Source organism: Python bivittatus, unplaced genomic scaffold (assembly GCF_059951505.1).
Source record: "Python bivittatus isolate LINGU-HERP-01145 unplaced genomic scaffold, Pbiv_v1 ctg000570_np1212, whole genome shotgun sequence".
Lineage (NCBI taxonomy): Eukaryota > Metazoa > Chordata > Lepidosauria > Squamata > Pythonidae > Python > Python bivittatus.
The window spans coordinates 8,911,396-8,930,199 of record NW_028277097.1 but is presented as its reverse complement, the minus strand read 5'-3'; the positions used below and the strand labels follow the sequence as shown (position 1 = coordinate 8,930,199).

At 39.8% G+C, this 18,804-nt stretch overlaps 1 protein-coding gene across 1 annotated transcript in view; it reads left to right on the top strand.

Annotated features, from left to right (window-relative positions):
• Positions 1 to 18,804, top strand: part of LOC103061667 (sperm flagella and cilia-associated protein 2-like) — a 61,519-nt gene that overhangs the window by 12,419 nt on the left and 30,296 nt on the right. Inside the window, exons 5-6 of the mRNA XM_088152924.1 lie at positions 5,686 to 5,792; positions 9,209 to 9,391. Of these exons, the coding sequence (XP_088009050.1) occupies positions 5,686 to 5,792; positions 9,209 to 9,391 (290 nt within the window). The remainder of the gene's footprint in view (positions 1 to 5,685; positions 5,793 to 9,208; positions 9,392 to 18,804) is intronic.

The window sequence follows — 18,804 nt, the reverse complement described above, 5'->3', positions numbered from 1 at the left end:
TTCCTGTGCTCTGCCACCGAGGGCATTCTCTTTGGAATAGGGAGTTGATTCAGATATATGTTTTGCTTTGGAACCGACACATTCGCTAATCAAAGGTTTATGGCAAACATTCTCAGTCTTTGTGAAGAATCTGTGTCATGTTTGTTCATTTATTTTGATGCGTGATATTAATGGTAGCCGGCCAGTTATAATTTCTGCTTCTTGTAAAAATGTTCGCCCTTTGGGAATCATTTGAAATTTGAAATATTCATTATTACCACATAAATCTCTTCTTCCTGAGGATCCATTCATAGGTGAGTTATTTTATTTGTACGTTGAGTAGCTCCATGCAGAATTGAGTATATATTCACATATTTTACAGTCACAAATCTTTTGAAAAACTGGTGGCATGAGAAGCTGAAGGAACATGTTAATGTGATGTTAAGGGCCCTTCTGTTTGATATGCAGGTTCTTTTTCAATTTAATTAGTACTAGTTGTAGGGGAGGGAGACCAACAGTTATTGGGATGGAAGGAAAATTTTAATTTTATCTTTGCTTCCTGTGGTCCTGACAAAAATAGTTCATCTGCAAATGGCATTGGGAACAAATCTGCTATTAGAAACAATGAAGAATCTTCTCCTGATACAAACAAATTTCAAAGGAAGGACTTTTGTCAAGACAGCAATAGGGAAGAATAGGAGTAAATTCACCTCTTTGTGCCTGCTGCAATCACAGTAGTTGTTTTACCCACTGCTGATGTTATTTGCATTGAAAAAAATAGGAAGTAAAAGCAAACTGCAGCTAATTTCCCCTCTGTTGGAGGTTGAGGCATTCTGTCCATGCATGCAAGCATTCCTGACAGCAGGAATGTAACCTGCACAAGGATTAGTGAACCAGGTTTTATAAGTGAAACAGAAAAGAGATTTAATTATGGGAAAGATACTATAGGGATGGACAAAGCCTAGCACCTAGTTAACTATGTCCTACTAGGAGGAGAGTTAAAGAATCATGCACTCTGTGCTTGTGTACCTGGAAAAAAGGCATAAGGAAGCAACCTTTGATTAGCAGTCTTTCAGAGAAAGGGCAGACAGATAGGGAAAGAAGGACACTGAGTAAATCTGTAACTTGCTGGCCACACCCTACTATCCCCTTGGGGTCAGTAGGTTATTAGATACTAAAGAATCAGTCCCACTGGATTTGGACTTCCAACAATATTTCAATTTGTATGTTGTGGAGACCACAGGTAACATGAAGGAGACATATTTTCCAGCCTTAGTACATTTATACCAACATGCTTGAATTTTTCCCAAACTAGTAATTTTGATGTAATAACTGAGGAAAGTAGCTAGTGTAAAATTAACAAAATACATTTGAGCCATTAAGGATTTCTTTTCATTACTGTAATATATAGTTATTTAATGATCTGCTGGTTAATCTGGGAGAAAATATCAGAAAGATCTTTCATGTATGTAAGTGGAAGCCTTAATAGTCTACGTGCCTTCTTCTGAACTTCTAGACTAGGGTGCCTCAGTCCACAAGCTACGTACTTGGTCTTGTCATGTGCTGGATAGTAACACTTTGAGTGATCTTCTTGTTAGCAAGCAATAAAACTTGGTGCTCGTGAAGGTCCTGGTGGATCAGTGAAGGTAGATGGTGAAGTGGCTGCACTGAGCTCATGAGTCTTAAGCTGTAGACCTATGTCCCAAATTGTAGAAAGTAAGGAAGATGACCTTGACGGAGTTATACATTGCCAGGGCAACAAAGGATGAAACATATTTTAAGTCCACAACAGACATAATATTTGGAAGCAGCATAGACGAACACCTCCCTAATTCACTGGACTATAAGAAGGAGGAGGAGTTACAAAACAGACTTGCAAGTTTATTTTATTATAGCCAATCTCAATAAAAGTAGTTTTAATCTTCTTGTGGAGTTGATTTTTTGGTCTGGTCTACCCAGTGGGGCTGACACAAATTTAATCAGCTTCTGAAAAGCTGTTCACTTGCAACATTGAAAAGAATAAGATTGGATACCATATTGATTACAAATACCCTCCTTTGTAATCAAGATGAATACATTTTAATTTGACTAAGCTGGCTTAAACTGCCTTTATAGAAAATGCTTGGCTTGTGCATCTGTCCTTAGTTTATGAAAGCTATGCTGCATTGGGGGTGATGTCTCTTGAAAAAAATTTTTTTTATTTAATCATTTAAATGATTTACTTGCAACATCCTTGCTTACTCTGCACATTTACTGTAGTTCTTCTAGACATTGTAGGAGGAAAGCCATGTAGTCTCCGGTAGCCAAAACTCAGAAGGAATTTGGTAGTAACATTTTGGGCTAATAAGTTGTAGCTCATGAAAGCTTATGTTTTTAAACTTTGTAAGTCCCAAAAGGTACTACCAGACTGCTTCTGATTTTGTAGTTCTTATAAAGATCCACATTTAATGAATGTTCTCTTTTCAAATGTACATTCTTGAAACAATACCATGCGTACATTTGGTTAGGTCTGCTGAACTAAGAAGCTGTGCACCACACTTTTCCTTCAAGAGCTCTGGGCAGTATACATGGTTTCGCTCTTTCCTGCTCCCTCATTTTACCCTCATAACAGACCTGAGAATTTGATTAGCTGAGAGAGCTAACATCTGAAATCTACAGTGTCATCTTGACTTTGTGTACATACAGTATACCTATATATTCACCATTTCTGTGTCGATGCCCTGCATAGTTCCATACCAGCTTCTGTGCTCTTCCCAGTCAAATTGACTTGTGGTAAATGTGTTCATGCAAATGGAGACTTGGAGAATAATCTTGTGCTCCCTGGATGAGTGGGCTAAGGGAAATGGGATCAATCCCACAGATCTGGTGGAAGCTGCCATTACTTCTCTGCCATCAGGACGTTGGTGTTGATAGAGGTGGATCAAGAGATTCAGTCCATTCAGTCCAAAGTCCTCTTGTTCCCCCAACATGCTCTCAAGAAGGGGCTAAAATAATGCCAGAATTGATGTTAGTATGAGAAAATTTGCAAGGAGAAGTAAAAGACCATCCATGGTTGATATTTAAAAGTAACGAAAACTATTACGTTGTGGCCATGCAACTCAGGCTCAGCTTTGGGTTTGATAATTTGGTCATATATTCTCACTCCCATAGGATTTGTCTAGCCTTTGTTTATCAATATACCAAATATCTTCAGGGAATTATATGCATGCTGGAAACTTTCCAGTTTAGGAGTGACAATGTGGTTGGCATACTCTCTTGCCAATAAAGCATGCATAAAATTTACCTTTGGGCATGAATATAAAGTTATAGTTACTGATTATGGATTGCTGTGATGGATCAAATGTTTAAAAAATGAGAAGATGGGGGAGATTTCTTTAACGTACAGGCAGTCCTAGGGTTACGATGGCAATTGGGACCGGAATTTCAGTTGCTAAGTAATGCGGTTGTAAAGCGTGATGTCACATGACCGTGTCACTTAATAACAGCAATTCTGGCAGTCCCAGTTGCTGTTCTAACTCGAGCATCATGCAGGCCATAAAGTGAGGACGTCCCGTGATCTCAGCTTCAGACTTCCTGCCAGCTTCCCCATTGACTGCTTGTGGGAAGCTGGCAGAGAAGGTCGGAAATTGCGATCACATGACCACAGGGATGTTGTGATGGTTGGAACTCTGAGGACCAGTCATAAGTACCATTCGTTCAGCACTATCGTAACTTTGAATGGTTGCTGAACGAATGGCTGTAACCTGAGGACTACCTGTATGAAAGCAGCATCTTAAAATGTATTTATTTATTTGTCAGATTTCTAGGCCACCCAACTTCAGAATGACTCTGGGTAGCGTCACAAAGTTAAACAACATTATATGAAACAAACAGCAGTCATCTAAAGGAACAACATAATGTATTTTGTTATATACACACCAACTAAAAGCAGCCTGCCAAAAACTTCCTAACTGAAGGCCTGGGGGGAAAATACTCCCTTGAAGGCAGAAAGCTGGTGGTCATAAGGATATCCAGGGGGAGGCAATGACAGAGAAGGCCTGCTCCTTGGCTCCCACCGGGAGACATAGTTTATTTGATGGAACCCAAAGCAAGCCGAACAAGACAGGCAGATGCTAAGAGAGACAGGCAGTCTCTCAATTACCTAGGCCCTATGCCATGTATGGCTTTATAGGTGATAACCAGCATCTTGAATTGCACTCAGAAGCCAATTGGCAACCAGTGCTGCTCATGTAGCAGGGGTGTTATTTGGGCATAGCAAGGCTTCAGTAGAAGAGAATATATGTAGCTCAGGGTTAAACTGTGGAGTCCTTGGTGCTCTGAGCTTGATTGCTTGCTTGCAGACATTTTATTACCTGACTAGGTAACATCTTCAGTGCTAATGGTGGCAGTGCAAACCCCACACTCACTAGCACTGATGATGTTACCTAGTCGGGTAATTAAATGTCTGCAAGCAAACAGCCAAGCTCAGAGAGCACCAAGGACTCCATAGCAAGACTTGCCCATCACTGGTCACGTGGCTACATTATGGATCAACTGTAGCTTCCAAGTTGTCTTCAGGGACAGCTGCATGTACAGCATGTTGTAATAGCTACCTGCAAGGGGACCAAGACATGAGTGATCATGAGGAGATCCTCTCGGTCCAGGAACAGGTGCACCTGGTGCACAACTTGAACCTATGCAAAACCCTTCCTGACCACAACTGCTATCTGTTTCTCAAGCAGGAGCTGAGAGTCCAGGAAGAAACCCCAGATTTCATTCCAATCCTGGGCAGGGCAGTGCAACCCTATTCAGGACCAAGGGTGGATAGTGTGTGCAACTGTGGGGACCGAGCACCTGCAGACTCACTAGGGTTGAACGTGAAGCTGTTCCTTCCCATCTAGACCTTAACAGTCTCCAGGCACTGGGGCAAAACCTTGACAGCATTAGTTGGTCAACCAAGGAACAAGTTGTACACTGAGTATTATTAGTGTACCAATGACACCTGACCCCAAACTGATGGAGGACTTCTCCCAGTGGATGTATGTAGATGTTAAACAGGAAGGGTGAGAGCACTGAACTCTTAGGCAGCCCACAAACCATAGGTTGTTGGCTTGACATTTCCCTTCCTATCAGCACCAACTGGAACTGAGAAAAGAGGAGAATTACTGTAACAATGTGCTGTTCACTCCCACTCCCTGCAGTCAGTCCAGTAGGATACTATAGTTGATGATATCAAAATAGGTCCACATAATCCATTTCATTCAGTGTCCTGTGTAGCTGCAACCCAACAGCTTCTTAACCTTCCCCCAAAAGGAAATGATGAAAACTTTTTTAAAAAATGGTCAAAGTATACAAGCGTGTTCTTTTTTTCAACTCTACTTTGGAAACCAGTTATGTTGCAGTTGTGATCACATTTACTAGGGGAGTAGACTTCATCAGCCACTATTCTAAATGAAGAGAAACAGGATGCATCTTTCGTTTCTTCTTGGATCACAGCTGATTGATAGCAACACGCCGCTTACATGTACATGCATTTGGTTTAAAGAAATTGAAACATAACATTGTGGAGCTATAAAAGTAAATTACAGTCTCTGTGTATATAATTAGAAAAATAGACAGAGAAATATGCAATGTACTTATTAGGAAGTGAAATGTAATTGATCTTTAACTGTTTTCTATTAATTCCACTGTGACCCTTCTTCTCTTTTTTTCTTGTACTTTGGCTAGGTTTAATACCAAGTAAAACTTTCATAGATACTGTGTTTGACTTGATCACTTTGAACCTTGGCTCCAATTTGCTTCCTGATGCTTGGATGCATCTCACCATGAATGATGTGAGTATCCATCAGGGGCATTTGTGGGAGGAAGGACTAAAAAGTCAAGGTGGAGGCCATCATTGCACAGTGGTGGCGGCTATCCCGACCACCACTGTGAACACCCCTGGTGTGTGTGATGCTGTTTTAGTTTTGACTTGAACATCTTGCTGTGTGGTTGAATTAAAAAACTCAGGTGTTAATGGTATTAGAAAGATAGGATATATTGTAGAATGGGGATCATGCTAGCAATTATTTATAGAGTGAGTTTGTTTACTAATGTATATAAAATGTGCTTAATAAGTAAAATCAGTTTGAATATTCCTGGAAGCCAACTTCCTGGATTTGTTGCCTATTTTGGACAACCCATGTATTGTCGAAGGCTTTCACGGCCGGCATACAAAGGCTGGTGTGGGTCTTCCGGGCTGTGTGGCTGTGTACTGGAAGTTTTGTTTCCTAACGTTTCGCCAGCATCTGTGACCAGCATCTTCAGAGTGCAGGAGCACAGACAGGAGCAGTTCTCTCTGTGCCCAGGATGATGTGACCCTTTTGTGGGTATTTATAGAGATCTGAAGGGGGGGGATTGGGAGAGTTAGGGGGGTTAGGGGGGTTTGGGGGTTTGGGTTAACGAGTGGCTGCTTGTTTTGGTGTCAGAATATGTGTGTATCTTCCTGGGGGTTAGGCAGGGTTTTTTCTTCTATTGAGTTGTTAACGAGTGGCTGCTGGGGGTGATTAGCATGTTCATTGTGTGAACTGTTCACACGTCCTGGTGGTTGAGCTGAGTTCGTTGACCTTTTGCAGGCTGTATTTTTCAGGATTGGTAGCCAGGTTTTGTTGATTTTTAGACTCTCTTCTTTTTTATTGAAGCTATGCTGGTGTTTGTGAATCTCAATGGCTTCCCGGTATAGCCTGGTATAGTGGCTGTTGGTCTGCTCCTGTCTGTGCTCCTGCACTCTGAAGATGCCGGTCACAGATGCTGGCGAAACGTTAGGGAACAAAACTTCCAGAACACGGCCACACAGCCTGGAAGACCCACACCAGCCTTTGGACAACCCATCCTTGCCTTCAAGACCAAGTGAAATCTAATATAAGAGTTGCTCTCATATATGTAGATCTATTATTTATTGATTTGGTAGATTTATACCGTGCCTTTTGTTCAGAGCTCAGGGCAGTATATATAGTGCTGTGTCCTCCTACTTTTCCTCACCACAATTACCCTGTGAGGTAGGCTGGGCTAAAGAAAAGTGACCAAAGCTTTCCAGTGAGCTTCCAGGATTCAGAGTGACCAGGGAGTTTCTAGATTTCTTCAGTGCCAGCCAATCCTAACTCAGTGCTTCTCAACTTGGTGTCTTTAAAATGTGTGGACTTCCTGGCTGGGGAATTCTGGGAGTTGAAGTCCACACATGCTGGCTGGGGAACTCTGGGAGTTGAAGTCCATACATCTTAAAGCTGCCAAGGTTGAGAAACTCTGCCATAACTATTACTCCATGAAGGGAGAAAGCCCGCTCACCTACATTTAAAAGGAATGAAATAGACTGTGTACCTTGAGAGAAAAAAACATGATTTGTTTTTACTGAATATCATGGATGACGGGGGGAGATTGTGGGATAGCTGGAGGCAAAACAGATGAATATTTATCTCAGAAAAGGCAACTCAGTCCAGCTGCTGAGAGATGGGAAAAAGCACTTCAAAGAGAGTTCACTTTACAGGCAGTTCTCGATTTACGACCACAATTGGGACTGGAATTTCTGTTGCTAAGTGATGCGGTCGTAAAGCAAAATGACACGTGACTGCATCACTTAGCAACAGCAATCCCGCCAGTCCTGGATGCCATTGTTAACCGAGAATTGCAGGTTGTTAATCTATTTATTACTTATTTAAATATATTACTTATTTAAGATTGCTTTATATTGCATTTTAATTGATTTTATCTCTTCTGTAAATGACCCAGAGTCGCTTTTTAATGAGATGGGCAGTGACAAATTTGATATATAAATTAAAAAAATAAAAAATAGTACTCACCCCAATCCAAGCCATTCCGGGCTTGGCCCCTCCCAGCCCCAAACCTCAGTAAAGTAAGGGACTGCCTCCAACTCCCCCCACCCACCTATCTCCCCCCCATCTCTGCCCTTTTGGCCACCCTGCCTGCCTTGCAGGGTGGCAAGCAGCCCCAGAACTGCATGGCTCTGGGGCTACTTGCCATGCCCCGGGAAGCTGCAGCCAACCCAGCCCAGCTGCAGTCACCCTTGCTGCCCTGCGCTCCGCTGCCCCAGCTGACCGTCACCAACTTCTTGCTCCCACTGCTGATGAGGCGTGGCCAGCCTGGCTGCTGGGCGGGGCTGGGGCTGGCTTCATGCTATGGGGAAAAAAAGCAGAAAGCAGCCCCTGAGCCGTGGCATGCCAAAAAGCCCCTTTGCACTGCACTTCTGGGCAGGTTGAGGCTGGGCTTTGCATTGCAAAAAAACCCCCAGAAAGCAATCCCAGAGTCATGGTGCACCAAAAAGCCCCTTTGCGCATACGGGCTTTTTGGCACACCATGGGTCTGGGACTGCTTTCTGCTTTTTTTTTTTTGCAGTGCAAAGCCCCGCCCCACCCCGCCCCGCCCCACCCAGCAGCCAGACCAGGCACGCCTCATCAACAGTGGGAGCAAGAAGACAGTGGTCAGCCGGGGTGGCAGAGTGCAGGGTGGCAGGGGGCCAAAAGGGCATAGATGGGGGGCAGATAGGTGTGTGGGGGAAGCTGAAGAACACCTGTGGTTGTAAGTTTGAGCAGGATGCCAAGCACCTGAATTTTGATCACGTGACCGTGGGGTGCTGCCACAGCCATAACTTCAGGTACAGGTCATAAGTCCCTTCATTTAGCACCACCGTAACTTCGAACAGTCACTGAACAAATGGTCGTAAGTCGAGGACTACCTGTAATTATCTCAGTGTAACTTCTCAATGAGGCTGTAAAACTCTTTTTACAGTTTTAAAGGCTCTGCATTTACTCAGAATAACATTAAAGCGATGGGGGGGGGGTTGGATGGGGGGTTCAAATCAGTCTTGACTGCTGGCCTACAGGCTCTCAAGCATGAAATATACCTACCTTACTGAAATCTGTTGTTTTTGCTTCCTCTTCTTGCCAGCTAGGAAAGCCTTGATAATGACACTTGTACTAAATGACAACTTTTTGTTGGTGAATTATCATAGTTACTTTGCTGTTCCTATCAGTGAAGTCTTCTACATGTCTGTCTGATTATCTATCTATCTACCCTCACCTGATGGCTTCAGTATATATTGGGCTTTGATTTCCATGGTCCCCAGCCTCCATGGCTTACTGGGAATTCAGGAAGATGAAGTCCAGCAACAGTATCCTGCCCTACATCATCCATTCCTAATCTTTTTACTATATGGGGATCATACATTCATATTTGTGCTTGCAATTCTATCTTACAGTTGCAAAGCCTGGCATTATTCCTACTTGTGAATTCGGACACAGTGGACTGGCGCAGGTTCTTACATGCCGCTTCCCAGCCTTGGCCTATTCCCTCGGTAACAGAACTGCTTGAAACGCTGCAGAGATTTCAGGATGTGGATACAGAAGGGACTGGCTTCGTCACCTGGGAAGAATACGATCAGGTTCCAGACCTTTATATTTGCCCTTTAAGAGTTTGTGACTGTGAATCCTACTGAAAGCAATGGGAGAAGCAGGCAGCCAGCTTTATCTGGGTTATATTGTGAGGTCATTCACAATCACTGCCCATCAGTGCAAGCAAGATTTTATTTTGGCCAACCCCAGTCAAAGTGCCCCACCCTAAGGTTAACTGCAAGCCGAAGCCTCTTTTTTTAAACGTTGTGGGTGCTCAGCATTTCTCTGCTATGCACATGGACTTACGAGTTAAACATTGCATGCAATGAGGCTTACTTCTTAGTAAATATGTATAGAATTGTACTTTAAATGTGGTTTGTGGTTCAGCATGGGCCACTGTGTCTGTGCCTCTGAGTGTATGTGCTGGTATGTGTGAAAAATGAAAGCAACTGAATATAACTTGGTTTCATTCAGTGTAATTAATAAATTAAATAACTTCATGTTACCTTTAACAGAACATACTTTAAGTTTCATTCTGATTTGTAATACCTCCCCACCCTTTCTTCAAAAACACAAAAAAGTCGAGTTCAGGTTCTCAAGAATGTCTGCGGTCCCAGAGGCATAGTAATATATAATAAATGGGTGCTTTCTGCATCCTGGCTCAGTAGATGCAATCAGAAGATCTGTGCTCACTCCTCTGAAGCATGTAAGACAAGGCAATGGCATGTTTTCCTAAAAAACATTGCAGTTCATGATAAACTGCAGTATCTCCTGTGTTCAGAATATAGGAAATAGGAAAAACCAAGGTGATGGCAAGTGTATGAACATCGCTATAAGTAATGCTAAAAAGATCACTTTATCTGTAACAATGCAGTCCTTGGCTCCAGTTGCTGATTTGTTTCAAGTCAAATATTAGTCTGCAATTATTTGCCTTCACAAATAATCAGTGTATGGTATTTAAGGTCCTAGATTAGGACCAGAGGAGCCCGGTTTTAAGTCAGCCATGGCTAAGTGGGCAACTGGCAGTCAGTCCCAATCTTTCCATCCAGCTTGCATTACATAATTGCCGTTGTTGGGAAAAAACAGAGGAGGGAGCGTTATATATGCCATCTTAAGTTCCAGGTGGAGAAGGAGTGAGAGAAAGAAAACGCTCTTATTTTAAGCAAATGTTGCAGTAAGGATCAATAGAGGCTGACCGTTTTTAATCATGAAAGATAAAATGAACGAAATGGCACCCAACAATTTTTGCCCAATCACATTCAAGCTGCTAACTGGAAATATTGCTAGTAACATCTGCAAAGACTCCATTTCAAATTCCTTATACCCTGTAGAGTAAAAGTGGAATTTTAAAAATTCTAGAGGCCCAAAAGAGACATTTTTGATTGGCAAAACAATTTAAAAAAAAACTCTAAATGGCATAAAACAAACCTCTGTGTGGCTAGAATTGATTACAGAAAGGTAATCACTACCCCACAGTTGGATTAAGAAACATTTAGAAATGTTTAGAATTCTTAAGAAAATGGAAAACAACACTAATGGCAAATACAGTAAAAGTTGGAGAAGTCAAATCAAAAGAGGATTTTTTCAAGGAGACTCTTGGTCTCCATTTTTAAAAATATGATTCTGATTCTATTCATGATAGAATCCCAAGCAAGGGATAAGTAAGTTTCCTGTTTGCTTTATGTCAGTGTTGTCCAAACTTGGCCACTTTAAGATGAGTGGACTTCAACTCCCAGAATTCCCCAGCCAGCATGGCTGGCTGGGGAATTCTGGGAGCTGAAGTCCACTCATCTTAAAGTGGCCAAGTCTGGACAACACTGCTTTATGTGGATCGTTATTTAACTATATGCAAAATCATCCAGGGAAATAAAATCACTTTTAAATATAGTTAAAATCTTTAGTGATGACATCAAACTGGAATTTGGGTTGGATAAATGCACAATGTGGGCAATTAAAAAAAAGAAAAATTGAATACACAGGCAGAATTAGTATGGAATGGCACTAAAATCAAACCATTGACAAGTTACAAGTATTTGGATGTTTTAAAGCAAACACATTCTTGTGTGTCCAAACCATTTCTGAACATGCTAAAATGAGTCAGAAAAGTTTTAGAATTTGCAGTGATTGGCAGTAATACAATCAAAGGGGCTTAATACATGGGCTGGCCCCGTAACACCCATTAACGTAGTAACCCAGTAACGGTATTACTGATCGGATTCCACTTGATTTAAATGCTTTAGATTGCAAGGTCAAAAACCTAGGCTACTACATCATCCACTACATACAAAAAGTGACAAAGATTGTTTTATTTAACAAGAAAAATTGGTAGTCATGGTTTGTTGCAACTGAAGCAGATAGTGGAGGATGAAATCAGAGGCTTAAATGATTATATAAAAGCAAGCAAAGAGAAAGTCCTAAAAATGTCTACCAGGAAAATATTCTGAATGTGATTGAATGAAGTATCATATAAAACTGAACAGTTACAACACCACAGCGAATGAAAAATTGGAAAGATAAATTTTTGGTATAGTCAGTACCTGAAAGAAACTGAAGGTAAGGTAAAAAGTAACAAATCTTGGGATTGGCTTCAGACTGGATCTATGAAAAAATATTTGTAACATAAGTACTAGCAACAAATACAATAAAAAACTGGAAGCGACAGGAAAGGTAGATTATGCAAAGAGAAAGATAAAAATATTGGCTATCTAATGATCAGCTGTAACAAAATTGTCTAGACAGGTTATAAGACAAAACATGATGTGGCAAAAGCAGCACATTGTAATTTATGTAAAAAGCATGGATCTGATGTCCTCAAGTATTGATGTGATCACAAGATTGAAAAAATGCTCTGAAGGATCATGTACAAATTGTATGGCACTTCTTCACTCAGACAGACTGACATCTAGAACACAATGCAGCAGACATCACAGTAGCTGAAAAAAGCAAGTTTTACTTATAGATGTGGCAATACCAAATAATAGTAGAGTACTTCAAAAGGAGCTGGAAAAGATTGCAAAATATCATGACTTAACAACTGAAATAGAGATTATGGAATAAACCAGCATATTTTTTTCTAATAGTTATAGGAGTCTTAGGAGCTCTATTAGTAAAATTGTCGAAACAACTGAAAAAAATAGAATTATTCAACTTTACACCATTTAGCTTACAAAAAAAAAAAACAACAACCCAGCTTTGCTTGGAAGCATATATAAATTACAACAGTTCCTGGACAATTCTTAGGCTTTTTGATAAAACTTGAATTGATCCTAAACCACCATCATTTGCTGAGTGATCTTCAGAAGAGAACCATCATCATCATCAATGAAGTTTGAAAGATAGATGGTATTATTTTTATTATACTAAACTTTGAAACTTCATTTGAAGAGGTTTTTAAGATAACTACAACCACTTCCCACCTAGTAGTCTTTCTCCTGTAGAGAGTTCAGCTTTGCTTTTTTGTTTTTCATACCTTCTCCACAATGTTCTCTTTGGCAGTCAAAGGAGTTGTCACTTCTCCAGCCCTAGTTGCAAGCATACTCTATACCTTCAGTCATGTTTCACCACAAAGTTACAGAGATTAAAAACTTATTTTTCCAGTAATGGACACTATCATAGCTCCCCTTGAAATTTCCATAAAAGCAGGTAGGAAAAAAATAGAATATTGGAGAAAAATAGTGCTAGAATTACTGTTTAATAAATGTGTGAACTGAATGTGAGGTAGCTATTGCACTGCTGGGATAAAATATTTGGATAGATTTGCCCATGCTCACTTAATGAACCAACCTTGGATTCCCTCTCCAAATCCATGCAGTTAATATAGGGAGCACTTGTTTTGCCGCTTAAAATATCACTTTTGGTGAGAGAATTTTGCACTGGGTATAGAATACTTGCTTCCTTCTCTCCCAATAATCCATGTTTAACCTATGAAAAAACTATATGCTGTTTTCTGCTTTAAATATAAAGGGGAACACATTTTGAGGAACTTGTACTAAAAAGAAAAAGGGGAAAATAAAGGGCTGGCATGTTACTGCAGAAAGATGTTCTTGGATTCAGAAAGCCTATTCTTCTGCACTGTGTTTTATGGGGATGCTCAACCAAACTATCGTATCTGGGATCGGACAAGGTGAAATGGGACGCTGAGAGTCAATGAAGTTTGGGCAGGGAGAAAAGGGATTTGTCAATATGTAATGACATTGGAGAACCAGTTTGGTCTAGTGGTTAAGGCACCAGGCGAGAAACTAGGAGGCTCTGAGTTCTAGTCCCGTCTTAGGCACAAGTCCAGCCTTAGGCTCAAATCTCAGCCTTAGGAAGAAGGATGTGGCAAACCACTTCCAAAATCTTTCCAAGAAAACTGCAGGGACTATTCCAGGCAGTCATCAGGAGTCAACACTGACTTGAAGGCATAATGATAGTAGTAGTAGTAGTAGTAGTAGTAGTAGTAGTAGTAGACATTGGTGGATAGGCAATTTCTAGGAATTAGGAATTCAGGAAGCGTGGTCCCTGAGCGGTTTTTTTTTTCTCCCCTTATAATCTGTAGATATTTCTACAGAAGAGCCTTCTGCAGTGACGGCTTCTTGACATGGTCCATGGAATGCATCCTTCTCTAATTTAGGATCCTTGATAGATCAGGATACTTTGGTGTAAAAGCTTCTAGATCCCAACAATATCAAAGATTGTAGGCTCTGGATCCCAAATGGTATCTGGAGGTGCCAGTATGCCTCAATCATTCCATACCTCACTCAGATGTATCCATTTTAGATTCTTTTAATTTAAAAAAGTGGGAAGTGTCTAGCAAAACCACAATCCAGCATAATCGTGATTTACAAAAATCCCTCTGGACTTCTTCTTGGTCCAAAGTATTTGTAGAAAACAAAAATAATGTGAAATACTATCCCCAAATATAAAGTTAAGTTGGAGGATTGTAAAGAGCATTCTGGGAAGAGATGGTTAGAGATATGGTAGGGAGAAATCTATTTAACTTCTGTTAAATGAATGGCTATAGATAGTATACAGGAATTCTGTAAAATGAAATAAACCTCTTTCACGGCTACTTTGTGAGAACTCCAGAAGCCTGCTCTCTCAAAATTCCAAATATTTTATATAATTAAAAAATTTTATATCCCCCAAGTGTTTTCATATATAAAGTTGGCTCTAGCATTTCAGATAGCTGCCTTCCACAGATTCTGGCCTAAGTAGTAAGAGTTTCTCCAGCAGATTTGCTGTGTCATATTGTTTCAATAAAGGGTGGGTGGGTATTTTTTAATTTTTTTTTTTGCCATGGATTTTAATATGTGGTAAAGACTTATCAAGTGGTAAAACTTCCCCACATTAATCACTCAGTAAGTTCATAGTCTGCATTCACCGTCCTTCTTTACATATTTTTTTAAAAAACAAACTAATGGAGCAATAGTTGTCATCAGGAAAAAGCCACAAAGGCCTCCCCTCCAAACCTTGGGGCAGGAAAATAATCTTTCCCTATTCAGGATGGAAAACCCGCAAAGAAATGCAGATCTGTTTTATAATACACCTACGCAGCATTGCGGTATTTTGCTTCATATAGGTAAGGAGATTAAAAACAAACCAAAAGCTCCAGAAACAACACAGGAAGTGGGGTAGAACAACTTTTTGGTTCAGCATCTCATACCCATCCTCTGATGTTTGAGATGATAAATTGGGGGGGGGGGGAGAGAGATCCAAAAATACATGTTTTTAAGAAAAATCAAGACACTAAATCCACCCACAATTTTTAGCAATCAGTTCTGAAAATGAAATCCTTATAATGTCAATGAAAATAATATCTCAGTGGGGCTTTCTATGGAGTCCTTGGGGTTCTCTGAGCTCAGTTGCTTTCTTGCAGAGGTTTCGCTATCCAGCTAGGTAACATCTTCAGCGCTAGAAGGGAGTGGGGTTTGCTCTCTATTTATATACAGTGGCTTGCCCTGTCAAAGGTGGTGGGGGGGTTGTTTTCTCCTTGGTGGTTCTTTGATTAGACTGTTGTTTACTGCTTGATTATCTATCTGAGTTGGTAATTCTTTGATTAGGGTATTGTTTACTGCTTGATTGTTTGTCTAGTGTTAATTCTGGTGTTAATCTCTGCTTATCTGGGTGTTGATTGCTGGCGAGGAGGTGTTCTGGTCTTTTTGTTTTCTTTTTATGTCTCTTTTGAATAGTGTATAGATGTTGTTTATCTCTATGTGCCTGTTGATGGCTGACTTGTCTGCCATCAACAGGCACATAGGAAACAACCAAGCTCAGAGAACCCCAAGGACTCCACAGTTTAACCCTGAGCTACATGTAATCTCTTCTATTGGGGCTTTCTAATTTGGTGATGTTTGCAGATTATGCAAATAAGCTTCTAAAAAGAAAGAAGGAATAGTCTTAGACTGCATCTGTAGGTTTAGAGTTTTTAAAAAAGAACTTTAAGTTTGCTAAATATCTTTCTGAAGTGAGTAGCTGTTAAGCCAACTGCTTTGTCTTTTACTGTGAAGAAGAATGATGCTTGAGACAAGCAGTAGCTGCTTGGTTCCGTTACTTTCAGAGAGCTGAAAATGATATGGCAGTGGCATCATTTCCTCTGTGCGTGCGCGCTTTTGTTTATTTCAACAGAGATGTCTAAGCTGCAGCAAAATCTTTGCAATATGTATGCAACAGAGTAAAACAAGCCCTTTTAATATGCCCTCCCACTATTGGTCTATTGCCAAAGCAGCATTTCTTTGGATCTGAGAAAACTTGGAGATTTTGAATTTGAGGGAGAAAAGATAGAAGCGTTGCTTGGTGTCCTCCAGTTTTTTTCAAGTCCTATTTGCTTAAGCTTCTTACTTTTCTGGTTTCTGTTCATAGACAGGCATAACTAGCTAGCACTGATTGATCTTCTTTCTGGTCAAGGGCCAAATTTAACATTTTAGTTTTATGTTGAGGAATAGATCTCAAAGTGTGGGTTGTCAGGAGACTAAGAAGTGGGTGGTGCCAGAGAAAAAAGGAAATTTCATTGGATTCAATTGAGTTTGAATTCAGTCTTAATAAAAATTAAAAATAGTTAATTAGATGCATTACCACTCCAATTCTTTCTTATTATTACAATATTTGCCCTTCCCTTCTGTTGTTAGTTCTCTGCTGTAGTATGGTGGCTACTGCTGACTGCATATCTAAGGATCAAATTATAGGTTGTATTATTATATGTATAATGTGCAGTTTCCCTTCTATTTTTTAAATTACATTTTGGGAAGCATAAGAAGCATTCTTTCCATGTTGTTTCAAGTATTCCAGCATCTCACAATTGGGAGTTGCATTATTCATGGGTTGTAATTAATCTTTCACTGTAATTTTATTACTGAACTCATTTCTATGACTATGCAGGCAGGACAAGCTGCAAAACAGCTTGTTTAACTTTTGCTTTCATTGTTTGCAATTAATATTTATTAAATAAAATAATCCCCTTAGCCAAACTTTCTGTAATTGAGTGGTAGATAGCAACCCCATTTATCCTAGTGGTTTTAGGGCAAAAAACAAAGGGAGCCTGGGGATAATTTCAAGTGCATGTTGTTCCCTGTGGTAGAACTCAAAATGTTTTGGTTTTGTTTGTTTCCAGAACCAATTGAAAACATTCTAACAAAAAGTTCTGAGTAGAATTTCTGTATTCTAACTTTGAAACTTTTCTTTTGATTTCACACTCCCCATATGGTAATGTATCAATACCTTAAGCTACAATAAAGTTTCCAACACCTTTGTTCAATTAAGATGTGAGCATATTATATCCCTAAATCTGATTCTCTTTCATTTTTGTTTCCCATATGTTCCTCCACACACACTTGTTCAGCCAGAAATTGGCTAAATTTTGCCAGAAATGTCACAAATTCCCACACCTGCCATAAATTGAAGAAACTTCAATTCTTCAAAACATTATTTGAGTTTGGCCCACAATTAAGATTCAGAATTTTTTTTTTCTGTATAGCTTGAAGCTGAAGCGAGGTATTCCTATGTCCCTTTTTTTTTCAGATAAGTTTATTAAAAGTTTTGAATAAAGCAATGAAAGATAATACAGATTAAAAGAAGATTTTTCTTCTATACAGGGCAGTCTTTCTCTGTACTTTAGTCAGGTGATTGTTGATCCTAGTTACAAATTTCTTTAGCACTTTAAACAGTCTCTTTTGTAAATCCAACAAAGGGAAATTATTCCAATTATTCTTTGGGATTATCATTTTTATTTCCTTCTTGATTTTTAGAACCTCAGCCAGTTTTCTCTCTGTGTCTGGTGACAGATTCTTATTCAAAGTCTCTATATTTATATCAAGTAAATTTTCCTGCATATCCTGTTCTGTAATATCTTCATTTGGGAGCAAACTGTTCTCAAGAAGATACAACGTGGCTGACATTTCACGATGCAGGCCTCTATGCAGTTCTTCAAAGAAGTCTCTAAACGCCATTATAAATTGCTTGTCTTATACCTCCAATTTCCTAAAACAATTTCTCTTTTCCACAAGCATATTTTATTTAAAAAACTTCAAAATCTCAATATTCAGAGTCCAAAACTGCAATGTTTTCTGAGCCCTTAAAACTTTCTGTAGCCAAACCTTGTCTTACTTTTTGCTATTTATTTTAAGTTCTTAAAGATTATAAAAGTAGGTCTTTGTATTCTTTTACTGAGGGTTGAAAGCACTCACTCACCCGGTGTTCCCAGCCTTGTCATTCCAAAGGTGCCTAACTTCTTTAAATCTGTTAATAGACAATTTCTGAAAACAGTTAGCAAGGGACGTGCATGAACTTAGTGTCCTTTGAAGGGCTTTGTTTGCAGCTGGAGCAAATATGGTGAATTCCTCCATCTCCCGGTTTCCCCCACCCCACCCAAGATCGCTGTCTAGCAGTCTCTTCATGAGGAAAAGGCACAACTGTAAGCTTGGGCAATCTTGCATCTCTCTCTTTAATCCAGAGACAATCAAAGGGAACCGATCTGTTTCGGCTGTTTGTAACCTACTGCAAATGTCCACCATCTTGCCTTGGAAGGCTCCAAGGTATCCCTACGTCCTGAGGGCTAAAAAATAGATTAATTCCCTCATGTTCTCTCCCATCCTTGGTCCCTATCTGCAGTGTATTAATGGCAAAATTCTAAATGAAGGCTGAAATTAGACGCTCATCTTTTTATCATCACAGACTTTGATTTTTTATTTTTATTTTTTGCTCTTAAAACATTATCACTGACTCATATTTTGAAACACAAACAGTTCATTTCATGACTCATTTACTGCATAGTCAAGAAGGACATATATGCTGTGCAATTGGCAAAACACCATACAGCCACTGTTAAAATGTAACTAAAAATAAAGTTTACTATAATTTGAAGGGGAAGATACAAGTTTAAATATCTATGCAAACTTGCTTAAATATTTTCCTCTATTAAATTCATTTGGCTGGTACATATTGGTTGGGAAAATACCTGTGGGAGATGGATGGATGGACAGATGGATTG